At 23.2% G+C, this 13,774-nt stretch overlaps 1 protein-coding gene across 4 annotated transcripts in view; it reads left to right on the top strand.

Annotated features, from left to right (window-relative positions):
- Positions 1-13,774, top strand: part of LOC132929325 (syntaxin-binding protein 5) — a 136,424-nt gene that overhangs the window by 32,786 nt on the left and 89,864 nt on the right. For all 4 annotated transcript variants that reach the window (XM_060994606.1, XM_060994605.1, XM_060994604.1 and 1 more), the window contains exon 2: positions 1,019-1,116. In XM_060994606.1, the coding sequence (XP_060850589.1) occupies positions 1,019-1,116 (98 nt within the window). The remainder of the gene's footprint in view (positions 1-1,018; positions 1,117-13,774) is intronic.

Here is a 13,774-nt window from a genome sequence, read left to right as displayed (position 1 = left end):
ATAGCAAGTACGGCCTTCAAGTTGAGTCTAATTTTAATTTTAATTCATTTTTATTCTGTCAAAAATAAAATTTTTCGTAATCATAATATATATGATTGTGAAAATTACAGTGACATCATAATATCTATGCAATAAATAAATTTTAAAAATTATTTAGTTGGTAGTATCAAGTCTTTTCTACAAATATTAATTAGTCATGTTTTAATCATACATTTATATACTATAACTACTGTCTACTAACTAATGTTTAATAATGATTCGTTAAAAAGTGATAGTTGTTATGTATTGTATATTTTATTTTTAATCAAGTATAATATACTAAATATATATACTAAATAAGTATACCATAATGAAACATATAAGAACTTTTTATATACATACTTCTTACATAATAATACACCAGTAAATTGAAAAATCTTCTAATATTTTATTTTTTAGAATAAAAATAATGTATAGTCTATTTAAATTTAAAGATAACGTTATAGTTTTTAATTGATTTAGTGAATTATAAATTCGCACTTACTATTGTTCGTATATCGTATATTATATATAATAGTTTTTAATAGTTAATAAAAACTTTAATATGTCTTTATTAATTTTTTGTTATAATGTTAGAATAATTATAGGGACTCTTGATCTAGAAGAGATATTTGCTTTTAAATTTTAAGTTATTCGTATAATTTATAATTAAAAAAAATAAATAAATTGGGTACTTCAAGAAATATATCAAAATATTATAATTTGATCCATGTTCTTGAACAATAAAATAAAATATCTGATACTCCATTATAAAGATTTTTCAGACAAATAGAACAATAAACTAATTCCCAAGCGTTAGGTTAACTTTGTGCTTTATTATAGTTTATTTTCAGTAAATGAAGTTGATTCGTTAATTTTACGACGCATGCTCATGCATTTAAAAAATATTATATTTTGTACAAAAAAAAAAAATAATAATAATAATAAACGAAAAAACAACATTAATTAGAATATATTTTTTTGTTTTGTATTCTTTCAGACGTTTCGTCATGGTTTTCCGTACCAGCCGACTGCTCTTGCATTTGACCCCATACAACGATTGTTGGCCATTGGTACTAAAAATGGATCTTTACGAATGTATCCTTTACACACAAATAATTTGATAGATATTTATAATGTATAACATACATTTTGATATTCATGGTATATAGTAGCCAGTAGGGCAATAGCAAACTAATAAGGTAAGTTTAACACTAATACTTATGAGTACCTATGTGTATTTATTTATTTACACGTTTAATATAAACGTCATTTTTGGTGAAACAAAATTTAATACCAATGAAAAATGAATGCCGTCGGTTGTTTTAATATGTTAAAGATTAGGCCTACTTTTATGTTTCTAAGGCCATTAATCATTGAATCTTTTTAGGGTGGCCATATTAGGAAAATAATTTATAACTGTGTATCCCTTTTCTCTCCATTAGATCCTGTTTATGGGTATCATACAGTAAAATGACTGGGTCATGGTGTACTGCAATAGTAATTACAGACTTCGGGTAGATGATAAATATTTAATAGGAAGAAATCGTCAGTCTTAACAAAACAGCTATATATTTATTATGTACAAGAGATGAGTAGTTACCAGGGTAAAAATAATGTGCGCGTTTTCATAAAATACTTAAGCAATATTCGGTCAAAAGTTTAGGTCATGTATTAAAAGTTATTTCATCGGTTCGAGGTTTAAGTTTAGAAAAACAAGTTTTGTTCAAATATTCGTTTGCATAAACTTAATGCGATTTCTCATCTAAAAACGCTTTTTCTTCAGCCCGGTTATGACGAATTTTTAAATTTCGTATAGTAACGAAGTGTTACTTTATGCGAAACAATTCTGTTTGGCAGTTTTATTCTCATTAGTGTTTAGTTATTAAATTAGCATATTATTTAGGCTGATATTATTTTATGAAAATATATATTGTCTATACTATAATCATCGACGCTGATGGAAATAGGGAAACTTTAAAATAGAATCACAATAATTTATTTATTATATTTATACATATATATACATTATACATATATATTTATATATATATATAATTCAGTATAAAATAATTATTTATTATATTATACTCAATTAATTTAATTGGTAATAAATATACATTTAAAAATTAAGAATATTATATAAAATATGTATGAGTAGGTAAAATTGTTTCTGTGGATATATTAAAAAAATATATAATGATAAAAATGTATAATATATTATTACAATACGTTTACAAATATTTTGTATATTTAGCTGGATTATTTTATTGAATAGTTTTTAAAATTTGATTCAATTATATTTTAGCAAATCATGCTTAAGAGTATATATTTTAAAATACGATTAATCATTTTATTTACTCGTAGATGTATGTAATTTCAATGTATAAGATCTAAAATCCTCGAACATATTCTGAACATAGACCTTATCTCTAGCTTTAAAATTACCTTCATTCTGTTTTTTTTAACTATATATATTTTTATGTATATATTTTATACAGTTAATATAGGTTACATTACATACGCATGCTGTGTACCGCGGGATTCAGAGATTTATGAACAAAGGTTTTTTCCAATCTCTCAATTCAAATAACCATAGCACACCACTCTTTAGAACCGATCGACCGAGTTCTTTATCATGGGTTGTACAACGTAAAAAGTAACAACCAACTGCTATTAATCTAAGTTACTTTACATACCCATCTTTCACATTTCAGAGAGAACTGTATATACTACGAGAAAAAAACTTTGTATTTGGCAATTTGTTTCGTAAAAAAATCCTATTGGACTAGACGGCGCCGATTTTGCACAATACGTATACGTTACTTCTGTTTTTCTATGTTGCTTTAATTTTCAACAAAAAAGATTATAAGTTTTTCTTTGTTTAATAGATGTTATGTATTTTTCTTGAAAGGAATTTTGTTCACGTTAAACATTTCAAGTGGGATAACTGGTAGAAAATGATTATGTTTACAATCCGTTCAAAATAATATAAATTAGACTAAATATTTTGATTTAAATTGAATAACATTTTATACATTATTATACCAAATATAATGTGTATTAATGTATGTTCGTATATTTAAATAAATTATATATTTGAAATATATAAAATCCTCTACGTTATATTACTTATTGTATATATTTATGTATGGAATCCTAAAGAATTTGTTTATTATCAAATAAAAATTAATTGTTTTATTCGAAATCATACAGAAAGTTTTATCTTAAGACTAAAGTTGATTTTATGCAGTTTGTTCGAGAAGGAACAAAACTTACCTGTTTGACAGTTAGTAAAATTTTAAAGTTATTAAATTAAATCGTCTCGTGTGATGTTGAAAATATATGTTATAGAAATATAGAAGTTAAATATAGTTAAAAATATATATTGAATATGTTGAAAAGAACAGTATAGAATCGTATTTTTTTGTTTATAGTTATGGTCATTATGATACAATATTGTTATCAAGTTTGATTAAAATACTTATTTTTGATGAACACGTTATGATCTGTTATAACTTATAAGCTGTATAATATTATTGTTTATTGATAAAAACAAAAATAATTTGGTTTTAATACGTTGTATGTAGAAAATATCGTACAGAAATTATATTCACTTTAATTTGCTAATAATATTTTGTTTACAACTATATTGGAGAAATTACAAATAAAATATCCTATTAAAATCATTATTTTGTGCTAACACGACACTTTTCGTTAAAATTTAATCAAATGTTCATCCATCGGTTGAACACTTTGTCATTTGACTCTTGACAAGTTCTATTTGAATTTAGGTTTAATGGTTAGTTTTTAGTTCAAAAAGAATAATTGAATGATTGAATAAATGGACGGAATTGGTTTGTTGTCAAATCGACAGTTAAATTCATTAATAATATTCATCTATTGTTTGGATGAAATATATTAATTTTTTTTATAACAACAAAGATCAATTTTGAATATTCGCATACATTGCATAAGTGGAAATAGACTATTGATTTCAGTCTGACCATCATTTTACCCTTACCACGATATCCCTTTATCCACATCAAATTGAACATTTCTATAGTACTTGGGAAGCTATTCAACTAAAGTATTATTCTATTACTATAAAAAATAATAATAATAATAAGAAAAACACTGATCAAATCTTTTTTAGATACAACATAAATTATTCGAAAAAATTTAAATGTATATTTTAATCATCTTAATACATATTGCGAAATTATTATTTATAAAACTTCAGTTTTTGATTAACTATAGTAAGACATATCTATGAGATACTATGTACTTCTTAACGATTGTTTTGATATTTTTAAAATTTTTAAAATATAGATTTCGATAATAAAAACCTACAAAAGCTTGTCTTAACCAATTTTTTTTTCAGCATATTGATTTTATGATATAAAAAAATTCATACAAGCATTCATTAAAAAAAAAAAAACATAATTTTTTGGCAAAAAAACATTGTTGGATGAATTGTAACAGTAATTTATTCATTTGTATACAAAATATGCTAAGCTGACAGTAAAGTTGTTTTTATCGTGTGAAATAAGAATGAATGTATTATGTCAGAATATTTTTCTCTTTACTCTTGGATAGCTCGTAGTTATCTGAATTTTGAATCGAATTTAAATGTGCTTTTCTGCGTAGATTACATCCTAAAACCCGTGTCACGTGAAATTTCGACAAATTCTCTACATTTAATACAAGATAAATGTATTTGGATATTATGGTATAGCACTACCTTTATACGTATCATCTATATCCTCAACTTAAACTTATCCTCATTTTAAAATATATGAAAATAAAATTATTTGATTATTTTATTAATTTTGTGTCATATGTAGGTAATATGTTTAATGTATATACACCAACAATATGTTCTTGAATTAATTTCATAAAATAAAATGATTATACATTAATATTTTTATTTTTTAAATTATTTTATTATAATTGGACTCCAGTAAAAGATATGATAATAATTATAAGACAAATATTTTGTTATATAGATATACTTATAAGTAGATTAATTGTTTTAATATATTTTATGTTTGAGACTTTAATAATTATTTTTTAAAGTTAATTTTGCAATGGATGATTGATGTTTTGATATTTTACCAGACATATCGATTTTTTCATCAATGCCGAACACCATGCATAATTAAATTTGACTTAAGGCATGACTTAAAAGTATTAATAATTATAAAAATAATCTGAGTACACATGTATTTTATCGTTTAATATTTTAACCGTGCTTGCTTGTTGGTACATATATATATATATATATAGTCCGTTTATATTTACAAACAATTTTGTCTATTTTATTTTATTTTATTTTATCAAAATGTTATTTTTAAGCGTCTAAGATACTCAATAATATTTTGACAAGGTATTAAAGTTTTTTTTGTAAAATTGTTCGTCCGAAAATGTATTCAAGTTTAAAAAAAAGTGCAAATATTTTGAGTTAAGGTGTTTATATGTTTTATGGGAAAGCTTATATATGAACCAGACGTAGTTTTAATTTCCGGTTATACTTTAAAAATACAAATAATGGGAACGCATTGACTGGATAGTAGTTGTCTATAGTTAGAATTTCTTCTACCAATCACAACGATCTCTGTCCAAACTTTAGTTATTATATTAGTACCTAGCTAAGATTTTTAATTTGCCAATATTTGGCATCATATAAATTTACTAACTATATTTTTATTTTAAATTTAATGATTATTTTTTTTATTTTTTTTGATCGTTGATATAACTTTACATTAGACATTTATGTATATGCTTAAATTTATATTTATTAAAGTTTTTATATTTCTGGAGATTATAATATAATTTTTCAAATATATTGTATGATTTATACTCATTTTTCTATAGGTAACAATGATTATTATTTTAAATCGCTTACAATGGTTTATAATATTTAGCATACATTTTATAATATACGATGTATTGAATAGATTATAATATTAATCCATGAATGAGTATTTTTAGTTAATTATTGATAATCATACATACTGATTGTATTATGATAAGATTTTTGGGTTTTTTAAAGTGAATAGTCCCTTGGAATATATTGAATATTAAGCCGATATTTTTCTGGAATTAAAACAATAGACTAAAGTGAATACTATAAACAGCTTTTGTTTGGTGTGCATTGTAGAAATAGCAGTGATAAATAGGGTATAATAACTGCATAGTTTGATGTAAAACTAACGAAACATAAAAGTTTTTGAAAAATATGAACCAAAGACTTTCGAGAGTTATCCATGACTAAATTAAATTATACTTTAAAGTCAATGTATATTTGAGTTACAAACGCATTTCAGTGAACTTACAAACTAATTAAAATGTGTTGTAACTAGTAAAAAGCAAATGTTTTTTTTTTTTTTTATCAAGTTGTTAATTAATTTATCATTTTTACTTTTTCATTATTTGATATATTTTTATTTTATATGCATCATATATAAATACATAATATATCTGGGGATTTTATTATTATTGTACCATGGTTAATGGTTATGTATTATGAATATTTGAACATATCGGGGTTGTCCGAGAATTCAAATATTCCTATTTATACGATTCTTATGTGATCGAGATGTCTATATACGTTTGTAAAATATTTCTTTCGATCTGAGAGCTGACTTTGGAATCTTTTACGATCAAAAATAATAAATATTCTCATGTATATTGTAGGTCGTCGATGAGAGACTAGTATTTTATTATTTTTTTTTTCATACTAAAAACGGATCAAAAAATCTCTACTGTAGGATTATTTTACCTTGTATATTTTCACATTTATATCATGAGTTCTATTCACCTTTTACAATTTAATTTTTATGCAAAGAAATGTTCAATTTTATATTATGTAATAATGCGTTACATTTGTAACACATTAACATATTAAGAATGAAGTTTTGGGAGAGGGGTGTCTTTAAATTTGCAATAAATTAATTGTATTCGTGAAATGTTATTCAGTAGACCCAGGTTTACCCATAGTTTTGTTAAAATAAATGTTTACATTTAATGACAATTTGTGTTATGCCATGTTTTTCAAGACTACTTATAGATATTTTAAAATAATATTTAATGCACAATTTAAGTGATTTTTCAATAATTTCTATTAAATGACAATCTGCAGCAATTAGAAATTTTAATTTCTGTGTTAATATGTTATTTGAATTCATATTTAGGTTTGTATAAATTTTCTAACTTATAGCGATACATTATTATAAAACTAGGACACACGTAACCAAATAAGGATTTTACAATGTTTTAATTATCAGAGAGATATATTAACATTATATTGTTAGTATCTACATAATATATATAATATTATGCCTTATATAATACGATGATATTACAAAAAAAATATTAGTGGACATAGTTTTTGAATTATTAAAGCAAACAACAATTTAAATACTTACATAAATTAATAAAATTAATTAGAAACTGCAGTTATTAAATATAATTAAATAATATGTGTTATGATATGATTAAGGTATGATTCTAAAAATGTTTTTAATTAAATACTGTTGTATGATGAAATCATATTTTGTTTTACAGTTCTTATCATTGTTAAGTATGTTTTTTTAAACAGCATTTTGTGTTTCATAATTTAATGTTGCATATACATTGTGTTATCAAGTTATTATGTTTTAAATTATTTAACATGTTGTTGGTATAATATATTATTATGGGATATTTTAAGTTTACATTTCCTTGTTTTTGAGCTATATTTGTTTACCTACATTTATTAATATACGATGAGTACTTTATTCATTATTAATGGCTAACTTTTTGAGATTTATGTTTTCAAATTATATATTATTTAAAACTATTTGATTTATAATATGAAATTAATATTTTCAATATGGTTTAAACGTAGAAAACAGAAATTAAGACCGAATCCCCACTAATTTTCACGTTAATTTTTGCATTAAAGCTTCTGTAGGTGTAAATAACGTATTTATTTTGATAACAATGACTAGGTTGAAGGTTCCCAAACTGTTTTCAGCCATGAAGCTTTTTTTTAAGCAATAGTTTCTCATGAAGCCTCAAGAAATTTCTGTCGTTAAGTTTTATTTACCTATTTACGAATTGTTTATGAGAATAAGAGTAATAAGATATTTAATTACAAAGAAAACATATTAAAAAAAACTGGAGAAAATATTATTTATAATTATTAATATCATTATAATAATTGTTACATATATATATATGTTTGATATGAGCAATGTGCCTGATTTTCGCGACTAAGTTTGTCAATGTCCGGTGTCATAGAAGTCAATTGAAGATGCACATCCTCTGTGTCTATAAACGTGCTCGATATTTGGTTTTTATGATTATGTACATCGAAACAGATGTTTTAAAAAGATACGTAGTACTAAAAAGCATTAAACAAAATTTAGCTTTTGAACTTAATATTGAAAGATTTTACCCTAACCGAGCCTAAGACTCAGAAATTAGTTTTCTTTTAAATTTTTATCATTAGATAAGATTTGTTATATTTTCTTATCGGAATTTAAATATTGTTTGTACACGTTATCGGTGAATTATCACATTTGAATTGACAGCGTCTTACTAATTTATATATATATATATATATAGATGCTATATCTATATATGAGAATATAGTTTGATAATGATACTTCAATGACAATAACATAAGTTGGCAGGTACGCGAACCACTATGTAGTTATTACATATTATGACTTTTAAGGTCTTGATATTTACCTTGTGAAATAAATAATAATAAACATAATATGTGATTACTAAATTTAAAATGGTAGATTATACAATTAAACATAAAAGTTAAGATATTTATAATAATTAATTATTAAATTAATAGTAATGATTAAAAAATAAGTTGTTTATTTTTAAAGTAAATATGATTGTTAATCATCATAATTCATACCCGGAATCTAGTCTTTAAGCAAATATAAAAATAAGATACTTTAAAATATAAAACATAAATAGTATATATGTCTATGTCAATTTTCAAACTAATAGTTTGTTATATATGTGTAAGATGTGTACTGCGTAATCAATCATGTTTTATGAAATTCAATATTTTAATAATAAATTATAAATGTTTACAAGAATACAGTAATAATATGAATATTCATTAGGTAGTTGAATACGTTTATAAATTTAATTTGATTAGTATTTATAACACCATTTTTTACTTAAATTTTCTACCATACTATGTATTTTAATTATGGTTTATTATTATATTTTTTAGAATTAAATTATGCGTACGCAGCAATCTACTTGCTCATTTTAACAACTATAAAAGTATTCTTCTTTTAGGTAAACGACATTTGCATAATATTTCTGTTACGATACTGTGCTCTTACTATATGTATATTGAAATGACTGAAGCTCACAGGTATATTTTAATGTAAATATGAGTGGTTTAAAGCATGTGTGAGGTTGTGTTTGAACACCATTATCACGTAACTTAAAACCAACAAATTATCTTAAAAAATAGTAAAAATTAAAAATATAATGAAATCATATTTGTATTAAATATACAAGAAAAAAATAAAAATACCAAAAACAAAATATACCTACATATAAATATTAACATATACAAATATCTGAAATAAATGAATAAATTAAACATCGAGTGGTATTTTGCTAATATAAAGCTATTTTAATTTGTGGAATCTAATAATTCAACAAATTGTATCAAGTATTTGGGTAATTCGATTATGTACTCTCATTTCCATTGTTAATTGCAAATGGGTTGTCATTGAAAACATAATTATTTATTTTGTTTAAAATTTACCTATTCAGGGTAGTAGATTTTATAATACTTTTGATGTAATAGGTATCCTTTTGTGTCTTGGTAATTTTTTTAAAAATATTTTGGTTTCTGAGTTGAGTGATGAATGTATTGAATTTATTATATGTTTTTTTTTTTTTTTTTTGTATACACGTTAAGTTATTAATAAAATGCTTCGATTTTCAAAAATGGATGTGGTTTTGAATATAAAATTGGATTTAGTTTGTACTATAGAGAAGTCAAGTTTAAAAATTCTCAGAACTTATTTTTATAATTGGGACAAACAAACAAAAAATTAAGGCAAAACAAAACATTTCATGCAAATTTAATTTTTGACATTTTTTTTTTTTTATGTAATTCGTTAACGAACAACCGTATATACTTTAAATTTTTACCAAAAATTTATATTATTGTTTTCTATTTACATGAATAATAAATATTTCGAATATTTTTGTTGTTTTTTTAGATTTTATTTTAGTTAAAAATTCATAAAAACTTATTGTATATAAGTTTTGAAAATGTAATACAAGATTCCTTATAAGTAGTTCATATTAGAAACATAAAAATCTAAAAACTATATAGTAGGAATATTATTTTTTACTGATATTTTAAGTTCTGATTCGGAAGAAATTATTTATTTAAAGATAAATATATACTCATAGTTATACCCATAGTAATATACGCTTTAATATTTTTTATTTATTTTAAAATAATATCTATTTATAGAATTATTTTTACTGTTTTACTGTATTTCAGAAGGTTATTAATACATTTTGAGTTATATAAGTTGATATAATAAGGTATAAATAAAAATTATTATAATAATTAAATACTAACAATATAATTAATATAATAGTTTTAGAAAAAAATTATATCAATCATATTTCGTTTAGGTAATATTATTAATTTTGTTTCATTATAATTCAATAAGAACTTATTATTGTGTATAAACGAAAATAAATCAAAACGAATTGAATATAATGTCGTATAAATGTACAATAAAAACATTATAAACTACCAAGGGGAGGGTTTTTCCCGATAAAACTTATACTAGATGTTACGTGGAAATAAGATCGTGATTTATTAAACTGATCACTTACGTCTAAAATTGTATTAAGAATAAGTTGAGTAGTATATGCATTGCATTCAAGTTGCGAGTGATGATAGGCTATATTCTGAAGTAGAGAGTGAGAAAGAGCTTATATTTACGGGATTATTATACTTGGGCAAGGCACCCGGGGGGTTATGAGATAAATTTCAAGACCGAGAGAATCAGTATTGTAGTAGTTGAAGTTGTTATTGTTGTTGTTTCGCTTGCTGTAGAGTTTAATTATTATGATTCACCCAAAACTTTTCAAATACTACCGGTCAGGGGTTATAAGATCATTAAAGGTCACGCGTTACTGACAAAATCAATTTTTTTGTGTCAAGATTTAAATAAAGTTGCTTGTTAGATTTTATAATATGCTAAGCAAATAGAAAAAAACTGTTCGAACTATTAGTATCTTACAAACTACAGCTAGATGTAGCTATTGAAAAATAAATAAGTATTTTAAAATTTTAGTTTTGCACAACGTTATTTAATTATTATAAAATTAAGTGTTAATTTGATGGTTCTTAATTTTGCACAAATTTACAAATATATATATTTATTTTTGGGATCAGTTAAAATGGATATACATCAGTGTCAATATATTTATTTATTATAATTTTCTAATTTTATTTTTATTTGTCAGATAATTAAGAAAATAATCATACATAAATAAATTTATCTCATTCAATTTATACCGCATTTTTAAACTCTGACGCTTAAATTATAAACTTATACTTTTATAAAAATTAATTTCTATTTCTTGGATATTCATTGTTCTAACCATTAGTTATCTATTTTTTTATAAGAATATTTTAATTTTAGTAAAAGCCATTAATTAAAATACATTTTTGAGTATTCAGTAACATTTTTAAAACGAAATATGAAAAATTACTCATACTTAAAAAAAATAAATATTTAATTTTGATATACCTATTATTAATTGTATTATAATGTGGTTTTTCACATTTTTAAAATATTTTTTATTTCTTTTAATGATAATTTTTTGATATACATTTTAATATTTATAAGATAATGAAAATTTAAATGAATATAATGTATATAACATGAAAACAAATTTTTTGATTCTAAAGTTTATTTAACGACTACACTTTAAAGCTTTATTTCTCGAGACATGTCCATTATCGAAATCTCAATTCCTTAAGAAAACAAAAAAAAAATTGTATTCCATGAAATTATTAGATGAAGGAAAGGCGTAAGACAAAAATTAAAAGATAAAGGTACATTCATCAGTGTCAGTATGTGGGAAATGTGCAAAAAACCACCATACTCACAAAACCTATTACAAGTGATACGCCAACACGCGATAGGGACCTTGCGACAGAAAGAAAAAACGTAGTAGAAGAAGAAAGGATAACATCGCCTCCGGAGTGTTGTACAAGGAATTTTTTACGGCCCTTTTGTTCTGTTAAGCCTTAATAGTAAACAATAGACGGAATTCAGGTCACAGATTTGATCCAACGTTCATAACTTCATGGTAGTGACTTTTTATGATGTACCTATATATTTTAGTGTCGGCATTGTAACACGATTGAGCATTAGAGGATTCTTCTAAAATTTATCTTTACATCGTGTACTGTATATGATTTTTGGTATACATATTACATACATATTTCAGCTGAAACTTAAAACCAAACAATTTTAATATTTTTCCAGTGAACTTTAGTTTAAATATTATATATTTACTGTTTTCTTTATAAAAATAAAGAAACAAAAATGCATAAACAGTTTTAAAATTAAAGCATTTTTATTTTATATGTATTTATTTATTTATTCTATATTACTGGTCAGACGACGGATTTGCATTAGGTAGATAATTATTGTACGTTTTCATAGTGGGCGCGGAGAAAACGCACAAAACGGATAATTTAATGGATCTATTGAATTATCCTTTCTTGAAAAACCAATCATCTTTCCAGGTCCTTAGTGGTTAATAGCATCGTTTATCTGACACAAAATATACATAATACTTTCCATTTAGTTTAAACATTCATTATTTTTGAGTTAAAATAACAAAAGATTATTTAATGGCCACTACTAACTAGATAAAAAAAAAAATCGAAATTAATATATTTATAGTATTTATATATTTATATTTATTACATGTTGTTTATTATTATTATTAAAAGAAATTCTTCTTGACTATTGGGTAATTCGTGTCTACATAATTTATATTAATTTTTTAAATATTTGCATTATTAAAAATTTGGTTTTGATGTTCAGATTTATATTTTAGGTTCTTAAATAAGTTTTCACGAATTGGCTTTCTCGAAGAATAATTACTTATATTGTGTATAATATAAATAATTGATATTTTAGTCGTCGTAAATTAAGATGACTATTTTTTTATTAAAATATAAATTTCAATACGATCATTCAAACCTAATCCTTCCGCTTTACCTATGAAGGAAATATGGATCGCTATGCCTTTTCTATGTTGCGTGTTCTATAAAAGACAGAAGGTAACTTTTATAATAGCGTAAAACCGCCGACATATATAGTATTAAATTATTTTGTTTATCCATTAGTATATTTTCTGTTTCTTTGTATTCGTAAATTATATACAACGCAGTAAAGTTAGTAATACATATTTATGTTGTATTTTACGTACAAGTAAAATAATATTTTAAAATTAAATAAATTGAAAAAAGTTTTAAAAAAATAAAAATAAATAAAGCATTCATAATTTGTCATGGAGAGGCCGCAATATACACACAAATTCTGACAATATTTTCACGATGATTTATCACGCACTATTATTCATCTAGTTAATGGTAGCATTTTAACAGTCAAAAACATTCAATACAACTTTATAGTATTTCATATGTATAATATTACACTTCAAACTATTA

The sequence above is a fragment of the Rhopalosiphum padi genome, chromosome 4, assembly GCF_020882245.1.
Source record: "Rhopalosiphum padi isolate XX-2018 chromosome 4, ASM2088224v1, whole genome shotgun sequence".
Lineage (NCBI taxonomy): Eukaryota > Metazoa > Arthropoda > Insecta > Hemiptera > Aphididae > Rhopalosiphum > Rhopalosiphum padi.
This window is presented reverse-complemented; position numbering and strand designations above follow the sequence as displayed.